General features: G+C 38.0%; 1 protein-coding gene across 1 annotated transcript in view; it reads left to right on the forward strand.

Moving 5' to 3' along the window:
* Positions 1–11,470: 11,470 nt before the first annotated feature.
* Positions 11,471–26,883, forward strand: part of chd2 (chromodomain helicase DNA binding protein 2) — a 34,230-nt gene continuing 18,817 nt past the window's right edge. Inside the window, exons 1-11 of the mRNA XM_088641357.1 lie at positions 11,471–12,035; positions 12,409–12,521; positions 19,995–20,217; positions 20,702–20,788; positions 21,811–21,872; positions 22,982–23,140; positions 23,735–23,881; positions 24,084–24,220; positions 24,622–24,847; positions 26,059–26,159; positions 26,591–26,638. Of these exons, the coding sequence (XP_088497483.1) occupies positions 12,460–12,521; positions 19,995–20,217; positions 20,702–20,788; positions 21,811–21,872; positions 22,982–23,140; positions 23,735–23,881; positions 24,084–24,220; positions 24,622–24,847; positions 26,059–26,159; positions 26,591–26,638 (1,252 nt within the window). The 5' untranslated portion in view covers positions 11,471–12,035; positions 12,409–12,459. The remainder of the gene's footprint in view (positions 12,036–12,408; positions 12,522–19,994; positions 20,218–20,701; positions 20,789–21,810; positions 21,873–22,981; positions 23,141–23,734; positions 23,882–24,083; positions 24,221–24,621; positions 24,848–26,058; positions 26,160–26,590; positions 26,639–26,883) is intronic.

A 26,883-nucleotide genomic window follows, 5' to 3' on the forward strand; every position in this document is an offset into this window, starting at 1 on the left:
ATGAGCTATACAGTCCTATATCTTGTTACCTGGATATCAACCTGAAAGCATACCAAGAAGATAAAACGTTTTCCTTTTTAAGTTTTGAGGAGACACTCTTGCTTTGTGTTTTTTTTTCCTGTAGGTTTAACACTTCTATGAGTAATTGAGTCTTACTGTAATTCCAGCAGGACTGGATATTCTTTGTTCAGGCGAAGAAAGAAACACAGGTACCAATTAAAGAAAATGTATAGGTTGTTATTCCACTTCTTTATGTAAAAGAATCAGACACTTCCTTGGAGCTAGCCACAATTTTGTGTGCATAAAAATAAACACATTATTATAAACACTTAACACATTTTGCCCTTTACAGAAACTAGACAATTGTAATTGCTCTTTAGGATAAGTGATCTTTCTGTAACACAACCACCGAACCTTAGCTACTTTGTAGTTTCTGCGGATGTTTTTTCTTAATTTGTACTGTAAATTGACAAATGCTAAAAGGCCTTTTCTATAGAGCTTCCCCGGAATACTGTTATTTCATGTTTTAGACAACAAGCTGTCTAAGCCAGAGTTACATTCTGCAGCGTTTACGGTCTTTAAATAGGTGCTTGGTCAAGGAAAAAATATTAGCCAATAATTGAAGAGCGTGCAACTATCAACCGCTGTCAGAGCCATAAAGACTTCACTGAAAACCTACATTACAAAGACCGGGAGGGGGTGGCCGGCTGTGTATAGTGAGTAAACAGTAGGTACTTTTCGCTACGAATGGTGTAATTTTAAAAAATACTCCAATACTCCTGTAGTGACCTGAGAGGCTGAGCGTTTTAACGTCTGTATGATTTTCCCTGGTGAAGGATACAGTGCTAAACTCTGAATATCCCATTTCAAGACCGTAGCCCCCTTTTTATACATATCAGGCTAACACAACTAATAAAATCACTTTGCTGTAAGGAATCGTTTTAAGAGTCGCAAGTACAGAGAAGAAAGGTGGGGGGGGGGAGGAGGCCGCGTTTTTCAACCGTCACAGCCTCGCTGGTTCACTCGGCGAACAGATCGTTGCGAGTGAACGTTTTTACAGGAACAAAAAATAAAACGAAAAATAAACAAAAAAAAAACCCGACAACAACACAGGTTACTGTAATCTTCTTCGGCAGTTGTCGGGTTTTTTTTTTTAATCCCCCGAAAAACAAAAACGCAAAGCCCGATGACGCTCCCTGCGTGTGTCAGCCAATCCACAGGGCGATGGCGAGGGGGGTGTTCGTTTCTCCTACCCAGCAGGCTCGTCTGCTGTAGAGGAAGTTGTGCTCGGTTACATTAAAGAGGAGGGCAGCCCATGTTGGGGAGAATAACAGAGCGAGAAGAGGCAGGGAGAAGGACGGACGTAACAGGCAGGCTCACATACACACACCCATAGCACAAAATGGCAGGGAGGCGAAGATCTGGCAGGGACAGGAGCAGACATGACCCCCCAAACCGGTAGACCCAGCGGGGCGAAAATCACCGCAGAGCACAGAGGGAGCCGGGAGAAAATGTTTCAGCCGAGTTAGGGTAAGGATTTTAAAAAAATAACCGGCGGTTCGGGCGCAACCAGGCGAGCGTTCAGAGATGTGACAATATGGTGGAAAACGGAGATGGTGCCACGGTCTAGGGTAAAAATGGCTATGGTGGGGCTCCAGCCAAGACCAGGAAAGCAGGAATTTAAGGCGTCTTTTACGGGGTGTAACGGCACTTTTTTCAGTGCCGAATGACGGGGAAGAAAAGGCAGTGAGTTTTTTTTCGAAGCTCCGAAACCTGGAAGACCTCTAGTCTGTCGTTGAGAATGGAAATTGTGCAGTTTTTAGGACCTACGCATTTTTAATGTGCTTTGTCCTTGAGACAACAAAATGTCCTTGTCAGGCGTGAATTTCGAAAAACAAAGCATAAAACGTTCCGAATCGAAGCCAAAAAGCTTGGTTTGCACGAACTTTTAGTGATCTTTGAGTTAGAGTTATAATCATTGTGGTTTGTAGGATTTTTTTTTCTTGTTAACATTTTCTACATGTATTATCTGTTTAAACTGTCCTTTCTTTTTTTTAAAAAACGCAGTTCGATTTACATACAGGAGTAGTCGTTCTATGAAATGTGTCCAGAAAACATTGCTTTTAAAAGGGTCTCCAGTTTTTATTTTATTAAATATTGGAAGTTGCAAATTTGTATTTTTTAAATATCTGTAATAAATATCTGTAAAATCTCTTACTGAGGAGTTATGTTTTAGTATTCTCGTTTTAGTTATGAGATTTGGATGACACGTTTTCTGTCAAGTCATGTATGTTTAAAGTACATTTATTTCTTATTTAAGTGAAAAATTGTGGGTGTTGGCTTTTAACTCTTGATGGCACAGTGTGGTATATTTACTGTATATAGAAAAAAACTGTTAAGTTCGTCCGATGTCAAATTTGGTTTTACAAAAAAAGGTGATAGAGAAGGGTACACATGGTAATAAACTTAAATTAGATTATCACGAAGTTTGCTGCGTACTTTAAAATCTTATCATGATAAAATTAAATGGTTTTGTTATCGAATAGCCAATTTGGGCTGCCATTGTTAAACTGTAAAGTAGAAGTCAAAAGTGCTTTGAAATATGAATTTAAGCTACTTGATGGAATTTGCTATTTTTTCTGCAGTTTAGTATTTGGAATTTCAAAAAAACTCTTTGCTTAGTGCATGGGGAATTCCTTCAATAAAGCACTATTAAGACTAAAAAGATGTTTTGAAAGGATCGTCGTGTTTCATAGGCAGACAATTTTGACTATATGTAGTTTCAGCCAACTATAAGGAGTTAAAACTTGTTTGGATTTAAAACCCAAGGTACAGTTTTAGCCTCTGGGCAGGTTAGGTTCTAAAGCAGTCTTGTGCTCCTCCAGTTTCTCTCCAGTTAATGTTTGTGAAAATATGCCCAATTATATTTAAAGCAGCAGTGCCTTAATATAAACAGAATAGTTATAGCCTTGGTTTCCCATAGTTTACACCTTTTAAGGACCCATGTGCTCTATGGATGACCCAGCGTTTTTTTTAAATGGATTTCCATTTTAATATTGATAATTTGGCCCCCCTACTGCTAATGTAAAATACACAATTGTTTTTCTGTAGACAGTTTTAATATTTTGTTATTGAATCTTGTCTCTTAGCGTCAGGGGTATCACTTTGTTCCCATTTTCCCTTTTGTTTTCGCCAAATGTTATTTCCAGAGCTGTGGGGGGTATCTGCAATGTAATTTTGGGGTGTTGGTCTCGGAGATTAATCCCAAAGTGGAAACCAACCTGTTTGGGGAATCTTGTTCTGCCTACTGGAGTTGCTTGCTAATATAAAATGTATCTGAACCACAAAGGGGGATGTTGCTAGACGTTTCTTATTTGTTGGTGGAGGTTTCTCCAAATGAGTTGAAGGGCTCCTCTTTTTTATAACCTTGCTTGTGATTATTTGTCAGTGGGGAAAATTCAACCTTTGGTGATCATTTAATATCCCCCTTTTTAAATGTGCTGTAGTAGGTAAGACACCAGGTCAATTTGTGAAATTTGTGTTGGGACAGATACAGAAGCAGATTCTTCAGTATTTTGCTGGGTGTGCATCGTCATGTGTCACAAGCGTGACGTGTAATACAATCATTATTTTTTTTTCTAGGTTGAAGCTGATCTTCATGGACGAGACTGAACCAGTGAAGATGATGGTTGTGATGTAGGTAAGCTTATACGTCTGAAACTACATTGTTTTCAGTCTTGCTAATGGCAAGAGACATTTTGGTATTTGTTTCCCGTCTTTAGTAAATTAGACCTGCTCATACCTTGAAAGGACTACATTTGTTTTAACATGGAGTTACCAGTAGGATGTGCTATAAAGCATTTTTAATCTTGTTTTTAATGGTTTCCTACAGATGATTGAAATGTCCTTCACAATTTTAGAATTTTGATGGGATTGCATCTGAATGTTTCTTTACTTTTTCAGGACCATCAGCTGAGGCGCACCAGATCTCATGTTATGAAGGAACATAAAAATAATGTCCATAATGTAAGTATTTTGTCTCTAAGGAATATATAGGATGATACAAATTCATTCTTACTGAGTCCATAACATCACTTAGAGGTACACATGTATACATAAACAAGCTTATGCTTTACATCACCGGAAGTAATTTTTATTTGTCATTATAGGAGTGAATGCAAGTCATTTAAGGGGATCAGTTACTTTAGCCAGTACTGCAACTCTAAATTTTCACTATGACAGAAAAATCACAATAAGGTGTTCTGGAGACACTGATCTTTTCCTACGTAAGCCTTAATTTCTATTTTAAGCGGCTCTGATTCTGTAGGTGGAGAAAAATTAAAATATTTGAAGGGGGTATAGATTTTAGTTTGTACTTTTTCTTAAAGTAATTCACATTTTCAGAACATGGAATGTTTATTATATGATATCTAGCAAGGAATTTACTTAATTGGTTGAGATGCATTTCTAACAGTAACAAATAGACATGTTTGTGAACTGATTAAAAAAAGGCATGTACTGGCAAAATAGAAGTGAGCCAGTTGAGATTTTAAGTTTCACTGAGGGTACAACACTAACTCTTTTTAGAAATCATTTAAAAATTAGAAAGGATGACTCTTTAAAAAGATCACTGCTGTAAAAGTAATTTAAGCTTTGGTTTAATATGTATGCATATACTGTTACATTTTATTCCATTATGCGAGTGAACTTTTAGCTTGAAATTCTTCTTGATATAAAATCCCAGAATTGTTTCAACTTCTGAATACAGAATTGTTAATTCAGTGTCAAGATCTTTACCACTGCTTTAGGAGCATTCTAATAACCACATCTTGGTAAGACTTAATAATATGGTGCCTTGTATTTGGTACAAAACATTGAAAAGTTACTTTGAAGACCCCAGAATTAAGTCTGAAGTCAAGGTAAAAAAAATTACAGTTGATCTTCTAATTGGAAGCTATAAACCCAGAATACTATGGCTTATTTACCATAGTTGGGTGGAAGCAGAAGCTCTTTAGGGGGGAAAAAAAAGCTACCGTCTGTTGCTGGGTGTGAGATTTCCTATGGGGGAAAATTGGTTTATCTTTTTGTTTAACCTAGGTCTTACCATCAGTTTCAGTACATTTCTGATGATCTGTTCTGCTATGATCTCATTTTCTTCATGACAACATAGAAACAGTGGACAAAAACATAGTCTTGGGCCACTATGTGAGGCCAGGAAGACCTTTGTGTGCCATGGTGTGGAGACTTGTTAGCTTCAGGAATAAAGCAGAAGGGATGTGGCACCATTCTTACATGAGAAATCAGCTCATGCCTGGTAGATGAAAGTGAAAAATACTCTCTCAAGTGTAATTCTGGAGTTTCCCACAAATGCTTGATTGGGTTCATATCTCATGACTGAGAAGGCCATAACATTGGTAATATCAATGCCATGCGCATCAAACCATTGGGTGGCCACATGTTGTCCTGGATGATATCCCTTCCAGCAGGAAGTAAATTCTACAACGTGGAGTGAAGATGACCTCTTGGTAGCAATTATCATTGACCTTGTCTTCTAAGAGAATAAGTGTACCAAATCATGACAGGAAAATGCACCTTACAACATTATGGAACCACCAGTACCCTTTACTATTGGAACCAAGCACTCATGACTATGGAGTTCTTTAAGATTGGAGCCACATGCTCCTGTTCACTTGTAGAGAACGGTGCTAGCCATAATTATAGTTAGCCAGAACTGACCAGCATTTTTCTACATGACTCTAAGCATACTGGGTTATTTGTTTATCATATAAATCACACCTATGTGGAGGTCCCTGCTTTCAGTCTACTTGGTGTCCTTCATTAACTCTGGGGTTTCTATTTTGTCCCCTCTGTATGCCAAAGATATCTTGCTTCAGTGCACTTAATCAAGGACATATGTTTTCAATATAGCTGAACATAATAAGGCCATACTGTGCATTTCTGTTTGTAAATGTAAAATGCAGATCTCAGACAGAACATAAAATAGAATTTAGGGTGATCTTTCCACATTTCTAGTCTTGGAAATTTAAAGACGTTGGTTGTGTTTTTCTGTAAATGTGAACTGTATGCATCGTTCACTCTGAAAGAGCTTCCGCTTTGTCTAAATATTGTAAAGGTATACATTTGAACTTAACAAATATGACAAACATAAGTGACCTGTTCCCTTTTTTATTAGCTGTGATAAGACCCAGTAGATCTGACTGCTGCTATCACTGACTCAGAGGTTGGGGGAGCTGTTCTGAGTTGGAGATTTAATGAAACAGCAGTCTGAATATGGAAATATAGGTCATGTGACCAGATTTGGGTGGGGCTAAGGTGAACAAATTATCTGGAGACCTTTCTGTAAAATATGTGGAATAAAACGTCTAGTGTTCCAAATGTGGTTACTTTGTGTATAAGGGAAATGAACTGCAGTATGAATGTACTGCTTTGTTCTCTATTTAGAACTGCCTGAAAATGAAACTGTTTTAAAAAATTAAAGTTTACAACATGTATGGTTAAACTTGTTGAACTGGTCCTTGCCTATTCATCTATGGGACTGAGTAAAGTTTTCCTATATTAGCCTTAAACATTCTTGTTTAAAATTACATATTAATTAAATCTCTGTATTTACAGAGTTCAGCAGTACATCTATGAAGTAATTTCTATTGGGAAAACATGAAAATGAGATTCTCAAGACACCCTGGTAAGTTTTTTTTTTTCTGAAATTTGCGTTAAAGATTATTATTGAAGATAGAATCTCAATTCAGATGCCTGTCATTTCCCTTCAGATGAAATGTACTTTTAAATGATGGGATACTTGGAAGACTATTCTCTATCCACCAACACACTTGCAGTGTAAACCATATTTAAGTGTATCACTCAAGCTTGAAAGACCTTTGAATTTTCAACAAAGGAGTTTTTTAAAAGGGTTAATCAGTATAAAGCTTAACATGGAAAGTTATGCATAGTAACTTGGAATGTCTACATATACGTTAGATTCATAGCAGCAGAAATTAATGGTTTTGTGACTTTTCGTGAGCATGATTTTATGGAGTAATTTTGTGATAGCACATGGTGGATAAGCCTGGCATGTGTGGCAGGAGACATGGTGACAGTTTCAACAGGAGTTCTTCATTGCACGAAGCAAATGCCTTGTGTGTTGCCCGTTTTAGAGGGAGAGTGACCTGGATCTCCTGCATTGTCATTAGTTGCCATTATTGGACTTTTGTCATCCTCTGTGATATGAAGATCGTGTTTGTGACACCTGGTACAAAAAATAAGTAGTGATGATCCTTGAATGCTTCAAGTCGGACAACATTGCAATCACATACTATGAAGATTGGTTTGGGATCATCTTATGTTCTTGCTGGTGTACAGAAGATCTCTCCTTCATTCTTAACAGCATTGAGAATAGAGTTACTTTACAGCAACTGCTCTACGTTACATGGATGTCTGTCATAAGCCATGTAATGATAGATCCTGAGCAATACCTATGGTGTTGTACATTGATGCATTCACCAGATGACTTATTGTACAGAACCTGATGGATTCATCAGTTGGGAAGTGATGTTCCACCATTGACATTTCTTCCCAAGTTGACCCGTTGTTCATCTCTGGCATTCCAGGATGGGCTGGGATGGCAGATATACAAATACTGAGGGTCCCTGATCCTCTTAGGTGCTGCATTGTCAGAAGGCTGCTATGCCAGTACTAAGGTTATGCCTGATTGGCATAACACTAAGGAACATGGAATGGTATCTCACCATACACTGGTGACCACACATTGAGACATTCAATCACAGAGCTACAAGCAGGTTTCCCGTGCATTTGGCACCCTAAAGATCATATTTATATCCTCAGTACTGACAATATCAGTGTGACAACGGACATTTGTCTATACACTTAAAAAGTTGAGAGGTTTTTATGAGAAGCAGTTCATTGAACACATTTAGTAAGTTGTCCACGCATAAATGGCATACGGCACAATTTGATATGAACTGTAATGCATAAGTGGGCAATATATATTTAGCTATTTTTGAACTTGACTAAAGCGTTTTGAGAAGCCACCTTTTAAAGGTGCTATATAAAATAGCTTATTTTATTATTATAACTTGGCCAAGAACATGAACACCTCATACTATTAAGTCATACCTGAGTATTTTGAGGGCTTTCTAATAGTCAGAAAGCTGCCCGCCCCCCCCCCCCCCCCCCACAATTAGTTTGACCTCAAGTGAACCCACAACCATCTGCTTTACGATTGAGTTCTTGCATTAGTCAGACTTATTACATTATTCTGAGATTGAGCCTTTGAAGGAAACTCCTCCCATCCTTTAGTTGTGTATCCCACGCTCACCACCACTTGACAGTAACGGTCTTGGCTGAAGAGCTGTACCTTTGCTCTGGTTATTTCTCATCTTGATCAGGTTTCAGGGTTGCTATGCAAGTGTAAGGATTTAAACCTTATATAAAATGGTACAACAGCAACATTTTGTGTATCTATTTACTTAATCCTTTAAGAAATATTTTACTAAATCTTGTAGATTAAATTAGTCCCATGTCCTCAATACACATGAAGGGGAGATTATGCAGTACTGGGTTAAAAACATTTCTCAAATTCATGTTTACTTCTGAAAACGTAATTCTATAATCTTTGCATTCTACCGATTTGTAGTTTTAGATCTGGACAACTAAAATTCTTTGATTCAGAAATGTAGGTTAGTAAAGCCTAAACCTGCATTCTATCAATTAGATGTGTAGTCAATTTAAATGAGACCCAGAAAGATCCATGAAGGAGCTTGATATTGATTTATAGAGTGTGGAAAATGACAGCGTCTTGAATTGAGTTTGAATTGAATTTTTTAAATGTTTTGACTGATAAACTGTATGGATTTCAAAGGATTTTATGATTGCCTTGAGGATTGCTACACTTTTGTGTGCATTTTGCATATAAAAAAATGTTTAAAATGTATTAATAGTACATGGAACTTGCAGAGAAAAGAAAGCCCTACCTTTACGGGGTTTTTATACTTTCTACATCTGTACAAATTATGTATTGATATTAAGTGTTGTAGCAGTCCTCAATAAGAGGTTCATCTTGGTTTGAAATAGGTAATTGATTTACATTTTGTGATTACAAAACATACCCTTTTTTTGTTGATGCTGGGAAAACTGAGTGGGATTGTGTGTTTTTAGCTTCACTTAGTATGTTAAATTATAACTTAACTAATTGCTTATCTAAAGGTAACATTTATTGTGAATGTATTGCTAATGTGTCCATTTACCTTATAATGGTGGAACAGATTGCTTCACAATTCTTTAGAATTCTGGTTAATTTGGTATTAAGGATTATTCTGTTTTGTAAATCTTAGTCTGTAGCTGGGTATATTCAAAGTGCTTTTCCTGTGGGATAAGTTCAGAAATGGGTACCATTGCCAGTTAAGGTTTTGACTCATTGATGGTCCTAGATGACACCCATGGTGTATATAAAAAAAAAAATTGTGATCTACCTAGATTTGGGGGATTTGTTAGTTTTTCATAATACTTGGTTTTGGATTTGAAGAGTGCAGTTGTCTTTCAACTAATTTGCAAACATTAAAAATTGATATTTGTAAGTTATGTGGAAAGATTTTCAGGGCTCACATGTTTGTTATTTTGTCAGAATTGACTTAAAGGTCTGTGGAATATGTTAGGATGTTTGCTGCATATCTATTATTAAGTCCTTTTATGTGAAGGGTCTGCAAACATAAAGAATTATATAAGAACAGAACTGCTTTCTCACCTTTGGATTTCATACAGTTTTATGTTTTTTGATTTTGTTTTAATGTGGAGACTTCCAAGGTAAGGGTGCTACATTTGTTACTGCCATTTATGCCAGATTGTATAGGTTGTTTACATTTATTTCTTTCTAATTCCATTAAGACCCCATACAACTGAAGAGATTCAAGTGGAGACAGCTGGTTTGTCACCAAGATGGCGCCTCCTTTCTGTGATTTGGGATTACTGTGTCATTTGGGAAGGCTGATTCCTTGAACTAAAATGGACTTTAACCTTTCCTTTGCTTGGACTTTTTTTGAAAGAAAATTGACTTAATTGGAAACCAGTTTGAAAATACTTTGCATATGTTTTACCTTGACCTCAAATGTCTGCCCTGGAATAAATGTGCATGGCTATGATTGTACTACCTCTGATTTTCCCAAATTTGAACTGTGTAATTTTTTAAATTGTCAGTTATATATTTGGAGTGCTTATGGAGTTAAATAAAATTTTCAATTAATACTTGCATTTCTTTGGCATTTTTTTGTGGCGCTCAGGTTGCTGATTATACATAAATGGGCATGTGTTACTTTTTAAAAGTTCTGTTTTTGCTTTTGATGTGCCTTATTTGAACATGGTATATCAAGATCTAGCCTTTTAATTGAGTTGGGATACATTTGTGTGGTCTTTGGTTTAATTGGACATTGCAAAAATGGTGGGTTTTAATGAAGCACAATGGAAATGATCCTTTGGGTTTTCTCCCACCCTCCATGACATCTTGGGGGGAATGGCTTCTGTTATTTAAAGGGTGTGGAAGACCAGGATGTCCCCAAGCCAGGACCTGGTTTAGAACATGAAACAATGAACTGGTCACCAAGCTGATCCTTGGCTTTGCTCAATTTTATTCTTGAATGGCACCACCCATTATGAACTATACAAAAGCCTTGTGTGCTGAAAGTCTCCATTGACTCATGTTAAATTAACTTTATAAACTTAGTTGTGATTTATTAAATCGGATGATTATCATATTCACTCCATTAAGCTATTGAGCACCCTGTGCATTAGTAAACTGATACTAAGTGTTGTGTAGTATTTGCAGAAGAATGCTAAATCCAATGGTGTTGAGTGGTCCGGTTAGAGTGCCATGGGGTCTCAGTGTTGTGAATGGACCCTGAATGTGTCCCCAAGACCCCCTTGGGTGTCTTTGTGTGTTGACCACCTACTGTTGCCCCAGTATTGGTTGGGGGGTGTCCTTTTGTTCCAAATGGGGATAATGTCCTTCAGAAACCACCCCTGTTTAAGGGAATTCCATGCACAAAATGTCCAGTTTCCCAAATGGTTAACCAAGCTGTTTTGTTTTTATTTTGCTCATTTCAATATGCCTCAAAAAGAATCCATACAAATTACAAAGCAATCAAATGCAAAGAGTTAAACCAGTTGTGAAGGTGATTGTAATGGTGTCCAAGCTCTTTTGTGTTGCTTTTATAAAATGGCTCCAGTTGGCTCATTTCCTGTCTGAACAGGAAGTTATGGCTGCCCCCGAGATTAAAATTTACCCAAATTTAGTCTTATTTAAAAAGTACCACTTCTTTTTACCTTCAAGGCATCTTGGTTTTCAGTGACCAGATGCTGGTGTAGGGTAAAAGTGGTAGTTGTGAGGAAAGACTTGTTTAAATTGGGTGTTTTTTGTATAAAATGAAAGGGGTGGGTCTTTGGTACATCACCTGAGTCCTGGGGTAAATGGAAAGAGCGTCAATCAAAGGCAGAGCTCTCAGAGCTGGGAAGGAGATCTAGATGGCGGCTGAGCCTTGGAGAGGAGAGCGCATTGAGAATCGCCGAGCCTCTCCAACACTTTGTGTAACTTTTAGCAACTTTTAGGCCGCCGCAGGGGCCATTGGGAGACTTTATTAGCGAATCTAGATCGCTTTCGAGTTGTTACATTTGTGATTTAGCAAAGCTTTTTTGTTTAATTTGTGTGGCTTTATCGAGAGGAGAATTACAGTACACTATGTGCGAGTCGTTGTTTTCCAGCTTAAGCACAGGCAGCCATGACGCACCACCATTTTTAGTGCGCTCTGCCTAGGGTGCTTCTACGCCTCTTTATTTAATTAATTTTCTTTTCCGATAGCATGTAATTCTTATTTTTGTTTAAAAAAAACATCCGTTAAGCGATATATTCTGAAAACTAAATATTTGCGTTTGGGGACCCCAGTTACGGAATAAAGAACTTCATTGACGAGTGGGAAGCAACACTGCAATCTACCTGTCTGTACATGGAATAGGTATGTATAGAATCACGCTTTTCATCTGTTATTTTTTGGTTTGTTTTTTAAAATGCATTTTTGAAACGTCTCCCCTTTTGTCTGATGACGCAGTTGTAATACATTGTGTAGACGTGCACGGGTTTTTTTTGGGGTAAAGAAATGGGGGGGGGGTGTTTTATATGGTGCCTAGTTGAGCAGGTGTCGTTTATTTACCTTTTCTTTTAACGTTTTAAAGGTTTTGTAGTTGTTTTTCGATATGCGATATGTTTTTCGAGACAGTGGTGTTCTTTTTCAGTCATGTCGTCGCAGCGTCAAGACTGCTGTCCTGCTGGCGAATGCACGCAAATGGAACTTAACAAGGGATCCTTACCCTTCTTTTAACTTTTGACAGTAAAATACCAGGACACGAGAGCATCAAAAACAAGTGTACAGGATATATAAAATGATGAAGAATAAGAACAGCAAGCGAGAAGACGACGGTTCGACCCAAAGTAATGCATCAAGGTACGATCTTTCATTTTTTTTCTCCATTTCTTTTGACATCTGCCTTGATTGTTTACGTTGTCAAGCCTGGATGCTCACCTGTGCCAATATATAGTGTTCGGTTTCTGTGATTAATTTAGGTTTTAGATAAATGACCTTGGGATTCTTAAATTGCCACACCCTAATTTTTGCTAGCAATTTCTTAAACTTAAGACCTGATTTTAGGGCCCATTTAAAGCATCGGGTACCCAAATGTATACTAACCCGATGAAGTCGTGTGGTTTTTTTGGGCGATTTCTTTCAGTATTTTTTCCGTTTGTGACAGCACAAAATGACCTTGTCTGTTTTGTCGTTGCTGCATTGCACCATTTTACATACAATGCAGTTTCCCATTTAAAACATTTTATTGGGACTTCATTTGTTTGTGTGTATTAGAAAATATCAATTTTAGTATTTGATTGGGCTTTTATTTAACGACACGTAATACCGAATACCTAATAGTACTTGTTCATGTGTTTGACTGGCTCGCTTTGAAGCACGTTAAACTGTTGTGTATATATTTTTTTGGATGACAGATGGAAGAATAATCTGTATTAGTTTAAATAATTTGGCAATTTACACTTAATCGGTTAATGGTTAAAATATATAGCATTGAAGATTGTTTGTAATGGACTAAACTAAAAGTATTAAAAGTAAATAAAATGAATTTAAAACGATGTTTGTTCACATTTTTTATTCTCTTTGCTCTGAGCCATTGTTTCACTTTCAACATGTGCACAGTTGATTGAGATGGTTTTAAAACGTGAAACAATGTTGATCTGTCTCTCTCTTTCAAAAACATTGCTTCCCAACCAAGCACTCAGCTCTTATAATTCTGTGACCAAAAAGTACATGATTGCTTATTGTCAAAATGTTGTGAAATGCTGCAACAAAAATATCAACAGTTTACGAATCTTAATGATTTTACTTCATGCAACTAGTTTCATTTTCTCAACCATACCATAATGGTTTATAATAATCAAAATGTTTTGTTTTCTAATTATATATGTGTACTTATGTAAGATTGCATCTACAGTGCACCTATACAGTTCTCTTGTATTATGGATACATATAGTTGTTTGTTGTGACATGCTTTGCAAAAGTTGTTTTTGTGAAAGTGCAAGGTAGGTGCATCTAAGTGTTTTTTCCCCTGGTCACAGTATTGTCCCTTCAAGATGTATTTCCACTTGAAAGTTTGGACATTCTGGTATTTATGCTAGGTTACTTGAGGCTTCAGTTCTCAAACACAAGCAGAGTTTAGTGTAACACCTAGTATTAAATCAGGTTTCATAGCTTTTATTTTCATGTAAATGAAATGCACAACCACTTTACCTGCACACATTTGTCTTTGTAACTATCAAAAGTGATTTTTTGTGTGGCAGGCTTTGTGTAATTTAAACTAATTTAACTTCAATTTAAGAGACCTAAGGAATTCATTTTGTTTTCTGTTTACTTTGACACTTGTAGTACAATCAAATTAATTCTAAACTCATTTCTCACTATCCAGTTATTTTGTTTCATATTGGTGTAGGAGAGAACCCACTTTGAAGTCAGATATTTGGTGTTGAATGCATGTTTTTTTAGCAAATATAGGCAAAAGTTTTGAAACTACTATTGTTTTGAAGCTGTATTATTCTCCTAACTCAATGATACAAGAACCTCCTCTGCATTCACTGCTTTTAAAAACTACATTGATCAGCTTGTACAATGTGAACCATGCATTACTGCAAGGTATAGGAATTATTTCTCTCACTTGGTTGCATGTTAATATACAGCTTCTGTGAAGTATTTAAAAGCTGGTATTTAGTGTTTGCATTTTTAACAGGAACTACCTTAAGTTTGGGGAAAGCTGAGGTTTCAGAAGTCAAGAAGTCAAGTGAAGGGTTAAGGTTTCATTTTTATATGGTCCAATTCTATTGTGGCAGCCATTTTATAGGTGCTGACTGTTTAAAATAAAATAATGCCAGTTGTTCAATGCTTTTCCAACCACACACAGATCTCCCTTCACATAAGAGGTAAGGATGACCTTCCTCCTGGCAACAATGAACTGTTTTTTTGGTTGCCGGAGAAAGTAAGTGTTCGGTTTTGGTCCAAATGTGCATCTTTTTTCGCAATAGATTGCTGCACGTCCACTTCAAAGTCACAAAATGGCTCTTGCTTTGTGCCGCATAGCTAGGCAGACATGCTGCATTACACAGTGTGTACTTAGAACTACAGGAAGCTTGAACAGGATGTGGTTCAAAGGTCAGAAGTGTATGTTTTGAACAGAGATTGGTTAGCTGTGGGCATAGCAACACAACGGCCTATAGCAAATTCTGAATTGGAGGGCTGTGCCCACCCTCCTTTTACGTCACTCATCCCATTGTGTGTAGCCTTTCCTGCTTTGTCAGCTAACACAGCTACCCCTGCTGGTTGAAATGCCTTGCAAGAAATTAGAAATCCTTTGATGTTTTTCTTTTTTTTAATTTTATAATGTTATTATTGTCTTTTAGATTTTGACCAACAAATGCACTATGAATGAACACAATTTTTAAAACATCTTAATCTTTAGAGACAACATTAAAGGCCTTGCTTTTCCTGCTAGTGTTTATTAAAACAATTCACAGACACTAGCACAAATATGTACTAGCGACCCTGGCTTTTATAATTATTTTTTCATTTCTTTTATGTACATTTTTCATGTTTAAAAACATGAACATTATTTTTTCATTATTATCAAATTATTATTTCAACATTATTTTAAATCCCATTTACCAGTTTTTACTAAATTACTCAATGTGGAGTAGTTAATTGGGTGAACTGTTTAGGCAGTACCATGGTTATAATTTAGGTTTTTTTTATATAAAGAGGTTTTGAACACTTTTAAATTCCTTATGATCTTGTTTAATAAAATTAATATTTAATTAAGTTTAGTTAAAATAATTTTAAAAAGTAAATATATTTTGTGAAAATACTGTGACAACTGGTTTGCAAAACCTGTTACACAGCTGGTAATGTTGGATTCCTCAGCAGATATGTCATGTTTAGTCAGCTGTTCCCTGTTTGACCATTTAAGGCCTTGAAAATGGAGAAGCAATTTGGTGGGATTGAGGGGCACTGTTTCAGAAAGGGTAAACAGAATAGCAGTGCCTGTCTTTAGAAACATGCAAATACATCACAGAAACACCACAGCTGTTAAAAAAGATAAATGTTCTGGTTTTGGAGGCTGCATTTTAGTTGGAAAAGAAAGTAGTTTCCCGATGCACTGAAAATGCAAATATCTAAAATCACTAGTCCTAAATGTCAACAGTGCCCCTTAATGGAAGATATCAGGTGAGTATTGAGAAATTGTATTGCCTCATTTGTGGACGAGGAGAGCAGTATTTTGAAAATATTTTTTGAAGTAATACAACAAACGACGTGGTGTGTGGAAACATGAACATCCCCGATTATGCGTGGTAGCAGAACTACGTGCTCACTTCCCGGTTCCAGAGAAAAATCCCAAGACGGACGCCTGTAGAGTATGGTAGTGCACACTGTGTCACTCCCCGGAAAGAGGCTTTGTAAATGCTGTTATTTCTTTGTGAGGGAGAAAGCGTAACAGTGTGCCTTTGCTCTAGATGGTGAGTAATGTGAGGGATGAAGACTTTACCTGACAGTGTACTTGCTTTTTTGCAGAGACACTGCACCATCTGTCCCACATTTGAAACATTATCCTACATTTGTTCTTGTGCCATTCGTTGTTAATAAAGAGCGAAGCCTCAAATCAAGGACTGCTAGAATATATAATAATATATTGAAAATGTATTTAATAATATATTAGCTTCTTTAGCATATCGCTTCTCAAACATATGGGGTGGTGGGGTTGTGTGGTGGCTCTGTGGCTAAGGATCTGCACCTGTGGCTGGAAGGTTGCCGGTTTGTATCCTGCAGCCGGCAGAGGAATCCTACTCCGTTGGGCCCCTGAGCAAGGCCCTTAACCCTAACTGCTTTAGGAGTGCCGTATACAGTAAATGGTTGCCTCTGCTCTCTGACCCCAAGCTTCCTGTCTGTGTCTCATGGAGAGCAAGTTGGGAAAAAGACAAATTCCTAATACAAGAAATTGTATATGGCCAATAAAGTGTGATCTTATCTTGTATACCTCTGACAAAGCTGATTGATTTTTGCAGATATAAGAAGACATGACTGTTTCAAATGGCAGATTAAATGTGATCAGATTTAACATTACATACCAGACGTAAATGGTCAGCAGTCTGCCTTATGGTTGATCCTATCTTAAAGCTGAAACTGTTGAGTATTATGGTTAAGCAACTGTTCACCTTTAGGTGATAAGTACCATGCAACACATTGCTCTTCACAAAGTTCTTCAGTTAATGGAATTTGTAGAATCTTCTTAAAGCTGACATTATTTAGTAATTTGTAAAACCAGTCTGCCCAAGACCACAAACAGCATTTAGCATGTCAGATGTTTTTTTAATTCTCAACCACAATGAGTAATCGAAAAGAAATGTCTTGTTTTCGACAAGTCATCTTTAAGGAATACTTGCCTGTTTTTCCCTTGATAAGGTATTTTTCTGAAATGTTATAGGAACCTGTTTAATCCCTGGAACCACTCTGGAACTCATTGTTGTTTTGCATGTTAAGTGGATAAGTTAACAGGATTTTCCACATGCCTGCTGTTGTTTGTAGCTTAATTTATTACTTTTATATTAATATGTATTTAGTCTTAACTTTTTTCAAGCCACTATTGTTACTATCACAGCGCATAAGAACAAAAAAGTTTATCAATGACAGGAGGCCTTCCAGTCTATTTGTTTTGTTTGCTCATAGCTAATTGATCCTAGAATCTCACCCAGCTGTGTTTTGAAGGAAGGCAGGCTGTTGGCTTGTCTCACTCTCAGTACCCTTTGTGTAAGTGCCTCCTGGTCTCGGTTTATAATGCATCTCCCCTTCCTTTCCCTTCCTGTCCCCGAGTTTGTGCTTTACTGCAGATGCATGTATCTTTTTTTCACAAGGCAACATAGGTCATCACACACATTTGAGGTCAAATCAGTCCTACTGGGTGAATATTTTCCACATTGTGCAAATAAACTACGCCTCGAGGGTATATTTTCCACATTGTGCGAAATACTTATACCTTGGGGGTATGGGTAACCTGCCCATCTCACCTTAAAACGATTTCAAGTAAAGTTAACGTCCATTTTGAGTGAAATAGTATTGCAGTCTTAGCTGTGCTATGCTCACTGATCATGGATTTAAAGGCACAATGTAGATGGGAGAGCTAAATAATTAAGCCATGTTACAATTGGTGTCTATCAATGTATAGATCATGAACCTGTAACTTAAAGTGCACTTGTAAGACCTCTTTTAGTATTCAGAATGTAAAAATGTTTTTTAGACATTAAATTTAGAAGTGCATTACAGACGTTGCCTGCTGGATATTTCTCTGTGACCTTGTTAGTTTGAATGCCTAGGTTTTGCGATCTTTGCTGTTTATTTATAATATTGGTTCACAAAACAAATCATGAACTTCAGATAGTCTTTTAAAATATAATAAAAATACCAGGATTTTTTCTTAGAAACAGGGACCTGTAGATCTAGTTAATTAGGTTAAACATTTACTATTTGTGTAGTGAATTGATCTCCTGAGAGGTTAACTGGGAAAAAAAAACTGTTTTCTCTCCTAGGAGTCTTCTACTGCTCCAACAAGACCAGTCAAAAAAAATTTCAGATCTAAAACATGCCATGAGAAGACATGAATAATTTATTTGATCATTTAATGGAGATAAGCTGATTACTTATTGAGCATGGTTAGATATGATAGTGTCCTGTTTAATTAACTGTGTAAGCAAATTTTAGATTCAATTTCTAGGTATGTACACTTTACAGACTGCCCTATGATATTAACAGTTCACCAGTTATGCTATTAAGATTGGGTCGCTTGTTCTCACTTTATGAACCTAAAGAAGAATTAGACGTTTCATGATTATCCCAGAAGTTGTGCACTGTAATACTCCACTGGGAGTATTTAGTGGTTGGAGTAAATGGGGTCTCTGTAAGAGCTTAATTTTGTAAACTTTAGTAGAACACTTGCTTCTGGAGAAGAAAAAAATGTGTAAAATAGGCTGATTTTCTTTTGAAAGACTTGCCAGGTCTTCAAAAAGTGTTTAGAAAATACACTTTCTCGTTTGTGAGGTGGATATGGCGGCCACCATCGGATACCATCACCCCCATGTGTTGCTCTGTCATTGTTTTTGCTGATGGCGGAGATTTGGTTTGGCACTGTGGTTTTGTGGATGGTGCAAGGCATTTTAAGATGGTGGAGTAAAGAGGCCTAAAATGGTTGACAAATGTGGCAGATTCCCAAGTATAAGGAAAATCCTGGAAGGCTTTTCAACTCCCAGATGAGCGGTGTTGCTGCCCCCTGTCTGCAGAAAACATAATATATAAACAGGGAGAGACATTTTTATTTGTAAAAGTTTAAGAATGATTGGAAATGGAATTAAGGTATAGGTAGTCTTTTAAAATATTTTTCATTAAAAGACCCACAATGATGTTATTTTTGGATGGTGAAGATGCTAAATATGTTTGTGGACTTACCCCTTTGTGTACTGACTTTCGATCTGAATGGGCTCAGGCTTAGAAAAGCCTCACAGATAGTGAACCTGTGCTTACATTAAAGATACTGCAGTTTTTTTTGGAGCAGTATTTTTAGTAAAACTTTTTTTCTCCTGTTTTTGGAAACATTTCCTGCTCTCCAACTAAGAACGGAGAAAGACTCGGCAATCAGGTCAGGTGGTTCCTGCAGATGTGTTGCGCAGTAAGGGCAAGACCCTCTTCAGCAGCAGCTGTCCTTGCCTTCATCCTTTCCCACCACGCTCTCTGTTCCTCCTGATACCCCTTGCCCCTTGCCTGAGCAACACAAGTGCTTTAAAAATGGAGTATGTCTAAAATGCAGGTCGATTCCAGGAGGATTCACTTTTCTATTTGGGACAGACCACCTCAACAAAGCCCAGCTTGAGTACATCAGCTACTAAAGGCTTTTAAACAAGGCTTTTGAAATAGAGAAGACACTGGGACGCATTAGGGTGTCTGCCTGAAGTAAGCAAGCAAGAGTGAACGTTGTGGACAAACGCGTACTGGGGAAAAGAGTACAGTAAAACTATTGTGTAGTGCTCACATCTAGGTTTTCCGTGCCTTTGTTGATTAGCAGTCATGTGCTTGTGATAAGGATTCCCCAGACTATCAGCTATACTTGCCTCACTTACGCACCAGTGAAGCCAGTGAAAAAAGAATTTAAATGTGATGCACATTTGTGCGATTCTGGTTCTCTCTGCAGGATAAAGAGCTGCCAAAAACACTCGGCGCAGCTTGAAGGCGTATGTTTTTTTTTCCCCACAAGAAAAGTGTATCCATCTTGCTCATGACAGTTAGAATCGTATGAGGGTTTAACATCACGTTCGTTTGACCTTGTAGCAACTCCGCTTCTGAGGAATCGAACCACTCGGCCTCGGAGTCGGGCAGTCAGTCCGAGAGCGAGCGGGGCAGCGAGCGCGGCAGCGACTCCAACAGCAGCTCCGAGTCCGAGAGCCAGTCCGAGTCCGAGAGCGAATCTACGGGATCCAAATCCCAGCAGGCCACCTCCGAGGTCAAGGATAAGCCTGTCAGCAGGAAGGACAGATTAGCCGATGTCAAGAAGGTACCTGGTTATTGTAGCCCTGCTCAAATGCCAGCCGTCCTGTGAGCTGCCAGTTAAAAGCACATGAGCCATCCCGAGCACTTCTGTTCCACACAGAGGCAGGGGGGTGTGTAAACCCCCCCGTTACCTGAACAGAGCTGTTCTAGTGCGGAAAACCACATCTTCAGGAGAGTTTCCAAAACGGTCATTTTGAGTGAGTTGCATGCTCTGAAAAGAGCAGTTCAGTAGCACATCCCTGCATCTCTTCCAAAATATTTAACGGACAGCATATTGCAAATACTTTGAAGACATTTCAACGTAGAACTTTGCGCTATGTACCCTCCCTCCTTTATAGTACAAAAATCCAAATGAATGTTGGATACAAAAAGTTATCCCTTTTGCCACAAATTTTAATCTTTTTAATTGAAAATGTATAGGATACAAATGGAGAGAATAAATTAGTGGGAGGGCAGCAGGCCATCTTATGGTCTGTTTATGTTTACAGATGTGGGAAGAACATCCAGATGTTTATGGGGTCAGGAGATCGAACCGGAGCAGACAAGAGCCTGCTCGACTTAATTTTGGAGCTGAGGTAAGCTGGGAGAAACTGCACTCAGGGCAGCCAAAAATTAGCCCCATATGATAAAAGAAAAGGCTTAAAAATGACCCAGGTTATTGTGGCTGTTTGGCTTCTAATTTGTAGCATTAAAGAAGTATTAAACGTGACGCACATATGAAAACATAAACAAATCAGTAATAAAGTTCTACCTTGAAATCCCAGTATGAACTGATAAATTGACACTTAAGGTATGACATTTTGATCATGTTTATAATTGCACATTTCTCACTTGATTTTATTTTTTACCCCATACCTTTTTGTGGTATTCCAAAAAGAAAATGGCTTAGTATGTCATTTTTACTTAAGATATGGTGTTTTGTCGTGCTGGATGGAAGTTAATAAAGGATGAAATACACGCACAGGTTGCAAAAGAAAATGATGCATTCTCTTGTGGTCTTTGAAAGGCATTGCAGTGGGGAAAGACGATGGTCATTAGAGAATATTTGGAGTTCTTTCCAAGTTTGTTCTCGGGAGGTGATAGAGGAAACAGTTTTATTTGTTTTGTTATTGAATAACTTAAGGCACATCTGACAAGTTTTGCACACTGACACATTGATAAGAAAGATTACAAATGAGAGGAAGCCATTGGGCTCTTGTGGTAGTAGGAGATTGATCCAAAGATCTCTTCTGACAGCAGCCAGTCACTTGGCTTGAACATCATGGGAGAGTAGCTTGTTCCATACTCCTAAACCCATCAGTGCCTTCTGTTTTTTCATTCCTATGTAAATGTAACATTATTTGGACAAAATGGTGTGCCTTTTTATCACCATACAGTATATTTATAATGGATGGATTACAAGAATGCCTGTATGACGGTTCAGATGTATGTGTGTTATTGTGCTTGTACCTATTTTTGCAGCTATTGTTGCCTTTAAGAAGGGGTATTTCATAAGTGGCATTTGTTTTGATTTTTCCAGCTTTTAATGATCGTGCATTTGAAAAAAAATGTGTGCGTTTTTCTTAAATAGTGCATTCTCTGTTTAATGATTCTGCAGGGTAGCAGTGAATCTGAAAATGAAAGTGGTAAAAGAAAAGGACTGCGGCAGAAGAAGAAAGAGTGAGTATGCTAGGAGTAAAGAACAAGATGTAATAAAAAAAGTATTTGTGAGCACTTTTCAAAAACAGTGCTGGATTAAAACTTGCACACCTTTTTGAAGTTTTGATTTATGTGATGAATTACGAAAAGTCAAAACCACTTTTATTTATTTGCTGGACAGATAGATCTCCATAAAAGACGTAATGGAAAATTATCCTGTTTTCACTAAACAAGTTTGAAATCATTACAATTATTTGAAAACATGCTAGAGAATTCTTAGTGCTTCTCGTTAGAAGTCGGAGCCTTCTTTTGTTACATTAAAGTACATTCCAAAAGTATCACATTTTTCTTAATCCATCCACCTAGCATACATGACTAAAATCGACCATTCTTAAACAGAATATTATAATTGTACTTTATGAATCCAGTAACATTTCATTTTTTGTTGATCCCTTTGAAGAATAAATGAGGCAGTTCACAGAGTTGGGATCTTGTCAGGTGCCATTAGTTTTAGTTTGATGGATGGTTTGCAGCTGTAAGCCCTTAAAAGAATTCCTACAGTAATATATTTGTATAGAAAGTGGAGCAATATGCATTGTTACTTCATATTTATTGTAGAATAAATTTATACGTTGAACTGCCATATCTCACGTCTTGTACACAGCTGATAAAAGTGCAGTATGGAAGATCCATCATTAGAAGTGGGAGAACAGGAGATGCTTTATCACGAAAAAGAAAGTTTGTAGATTCTTCCACACAAAGTCGAAAGGCTGATTTACGTAGGCACAGGCAACACAGTGCAGAAGAGCTCTCTCCAGCTCTCCCTTTGCCAGAGATGTAGTTCTGTTGTGTGTCTCTGACATCGTCTTGTTCCGAATGTTTGCATGAATTCTCTTGCTAAGGAGGAGGAAGAGATGTCAAGGAAGCAAGTCCAGCAAGCGGTTGAGAGTGATAAGTGGAGTAGCTTCCATCCTCTGATCTGAGTCATTATAAATGCTGGAGTCAAAGAGACAGTGTGGGGCAAGTGATGGTGACGACCCCGAAACGTCCACACTGTGCCCTGGAAGGGGCAGGTTAGAGTGATCAGGCTTTTTTAAAGGGGTGAAACTGTGGTATTTCTTTGTTGAAAGAAATACCTGGAAAGATGATGACTCTAATGACGAAGAAGATGATGATGATGATGGTGGTGATGATGATGATGATGAGGAGGAGGAGGAGGTGGATTCCAGCAGTTCAGAAAGTGAGCAGGAAGAGAAAAAAGTTAGATCCAGACGCCCACCAGCCAGAAGGTAAGGGTGTAGCGAGGCCTGGCCTTTAGACAGCTCGGCACTTTTCACACTCTGAAGGAGCAGGCGTGAGAGGAAGTTTCATTCCTTCCCAAAAACAAGAGCTACTGAGGTGATAATTCACCCATCACAAAATAAACAGTAGTCAATAAAGGTCTCAAACATTACCTTGGTTTTTTGCAGTACACCTGATGCTTTGTGAAACACTTTTTAGTTAGTATTTATGGTATTAAAATTTGTTGTAAAATGTAACAACAGCGCAGAATCCCAAGGTAAGCAATAAAGTAGTTTTCTCTATTTTTAACATTTGTTAAGACTAAAATTAATATCCTGTAGAAGATTTCTGATTCATCTTTTATCGTAAAATGTTTGCAGGCTTAACTCTGCAATGGACATTGGTTCAATATATAAGTACTAAATTACAACTAGAAGAAGCTAAAAGCTGTCTTAAGGCCACTTACTATCAGGCAGGAAGTTTAGAACGTGGTCATAATGTATTGTCTTGCGTGATTTAGAACTCCGAAAATGAGACATTACTGAACCATACAGAATACTTGAAGGGTGGAAATGTTTTTTTGGCCGCCTTTCTTTCTTTAGATCACAGACCAGGACCTCAGCCAAAAAGCAACAGTCCCAACGGGGCAAGAAACGAAAGAAACAGGAGTCATCCGATGAAGATGAGGAGGAGGAGGACGATGACACCCCCAAGAGACAAACACGACGGCAGGCAGCCAAAAATGTCAGGTGGGCAGAAGTATTTCTGATGAGCTGTTGTGGGGCTTTGTTTCTTCGCCGTCCCAGGTGTGCAGTAGACCCTGAGGGGACGTTATCAAGTTGTGCTGTGAGATATGTTGGAACGATGTGATGCTTCTCAAGGAGCTTGTGTCACTCGTGATCCGTGTCCTGCCCGGTCCCCAGTACAGCATCAGGATGTTTCTTCTCACAGCTACAAGGAGGACGAGGATGACTTTGAGACCGACTCCGATGACCTGATTGAAATGGCTGGGGAGGGAGCAGAAGAGCAGCCGGATGACAGCGAGACCATTGAAAAAGTCATGGATGTCAGAACTGGAAAAAAAGGAGGTATTGATACCTGTAACAAACAGCATCCCGGTTATTTTGGAAGGTACTGATGGCTGATAGGCCATTTATGAATGTATGGTTGTATTTTTTTTTAGAACATATAATTAAGGGTTAGGTGTATGATTTTTTCTGGCAGGTAAACTTGTAAGGATAAGTGGCACGAAATGTAGTGTTTTCTCATAATTCCCCCCTGTAGTAGCGAAACACTTTGAACTCGGGCCCGGTTAAGAGGAAAGATATCTATATGTAATATTGAATCTATAAACCTGGCCATGATTTCTTTGTCATAGGAAGGTAAATTTGATATAAGCAACTGCTTATGTGTTCTAATAGTGTAGATATCATCAAAGTGCAACAACTCAGTAAGATGATGTTTTTCGCCTGTTAACCCCTTCATGCAGTCACGGGTGCCTCAACGACAGTATATGCTGTGGAGGCGAACGGAGATCCATGTGCAGACTTCGACCCGGAGAAGGATGAGGGCGAAACTCAGTATCTCATTAAGTGGAAAGGCTGGTCCTACATCCACAACACCTGGGAGAGCATAGACTCGCTCACACAGCAGAAAGTTAAGGGCCTGAAGAAGCTGGAAAACTTCAAAAAAAAGAATGAAGAAATAAACTATTGGTATGTTGTTATTGTAGGTCTTTGGACCATTCATATGTGCACACAGAAAAATGAAATGCCTGTGCTTGTCAGAAATTGTGGTTGAAAAGTGCAAAGTATAGGCACTACCAGGGTTACATAACACTTAAAAACACATTCGACTTCATCTGAAAACATGGTAAATTAAACAATTCCAGTTTGCCTAAATGTCTATAGTGGCATATACTTAAGTGGAAACTACTTACAGCCACGCAATGGTTCCTTCGGTAACTACCACTGTTTATAATCCTTTGAGTTTTCATTTATAGGGTCTTATTTCATCAATATCTTTTTCAGTTTATTGTAGAATACATTGTATTCATTATAGGAAAATATTATGTTCATGTTAGATGAGCAGAGGGGCATAGAATAGGGTAGGAGTATAAAATGGTAAACATTGACATGGCTTCAAAGTGAAATGTGGCATCTGTAAAATTTGACTTGGAAAACAGTCTCCAGAGCCAAACTCTTAGGTAAGAAGAAGAGTGTGTTGTGACATGGTGGATATTCTGCTTTAGCAAAAAGTCTATTAGAACGGTTCCCTCCTCTGGTTTAGAATTGGAAATGACATCTCTTTTAGTCCAGTACAAATATTGCTCTTGACTTCCAGACAATTCTTCTGAAAAATACTAGTTCCTTCTTAACTCTGCATGCAGATCACATTAGCACATTTCTAAGGTGGAATGTCCCCTGCACAACCTGTACTTATTCGCTCGTACGTCCCATTACATTACTACAGTGACTAGTGAGCAGGAAGGGCTGCATCATGTCACAATTCTTGCAGACCTTTGACAACATATCAACTATACAGTGCTTTCACAAAGTTCACGGTTTTGTGTTTGATTCTGAATTTGTAAAATTTTGAAATGCCGACAATTAAGTTAAGTTACCGAGATTTAATAACCCGTCTGAGAATTGGGTCTGCAGTTCCCACTTTAATTGTTGAAAGACTTTAATTTGCAGTTGCTTGTTGTTCTCACTCATTTTGGACCGACAAAACAACGGAGTTAGACAAGAGCCCGTACTGCACCCTTCACCCCTAAGAAGGCTGACAGCTTTGGGAGATTTGCTTTTCACTATTCATACAAACATCCTTAACATAAAACACTGGATGTGTTACCGCAGTACCTTGTGTTTTATTAGAAGTGGCTGAGATCTCCCTGATATCTGTTTGTATTATGATTCTTTTTCAGGTTGTCCAAAGCTAGCCCAGAAGATGTGGAGTATTATAACTGCCAGCAGGAGCTGACTACAGACTTGAATAAGCAGTTCCAAATAGTGGAGCGAGTAATCGGTAAGGGGTGGAAGAAGCGTGAAGGGGTCTATAATGTATGGCACCTTACAGAAGGTCACTATTTAGTCATGTTGCTTACATGCGGGAACTTCCCATAGTGGGGTGTGTAACAGCAGAGCCCTTTGTGAGTGTTAAGATTTTAGGGTACTGTTTTAAAGACATATCCTTTGTGTCTAGTTTTCTGGATTAGCAAGGCATGTCAATGGTAGCTCCTGCCAAGCAATCGTCTTAATTTGTTGTTTTTATCAATACACTATAGTTAAATATCTGAACTGTCTGTAAAAAGCTTGACATTACAATTCTGTTCCAAGTTTTGAAAAGTACATTAAAACTGTTTTTAATGCTAGTTAATAGTCCCTTTCAGAGATGTTACCGCAGTGCATGTCTATGTTTTTTTTAAAGGTTAAGCTCTTATCTTCTTTTCTCTCAAGCAGCAGTGAAGACTGGGAAATCATCACAGTGCCACTCAGATTTCCCATGTAAGCTCTCTTTCAGATCAGTTGACATTTTGATACCCATCTGTTCATGTAAGACTTGAGTAAGACAGACTGTGATTAGAACTGCAGTTAAACATTAACACTTGCTCGGTTAAAGATAATGCATGTTGTGAAATACATTACATCTAACTTTTTTTTTATTCGTATGAGCTTAACATGCAGAAGTTACATAGTCATATTGTCACAGTCAGGTGCCTCAGCCAGTCGCGGCTGGCATCATCCGAATC

The sequence above is a fragment of the Lepisosteus platostomus genome, chromosome 7, assembly GCF_059453375.1.
Source record: "Lepisosteus platostomus isolate fLepPlt1 chromosome 7, fLepPlt1.hap1, whole genome shotgun sequence".
Taxonomy (NCBI): Eukaryota; Metazoa; Chordata; class Actinopteri; order Semionotiformes; family Lepisosteidae; genus Lepisosteus; species Lepisosteus platostomus.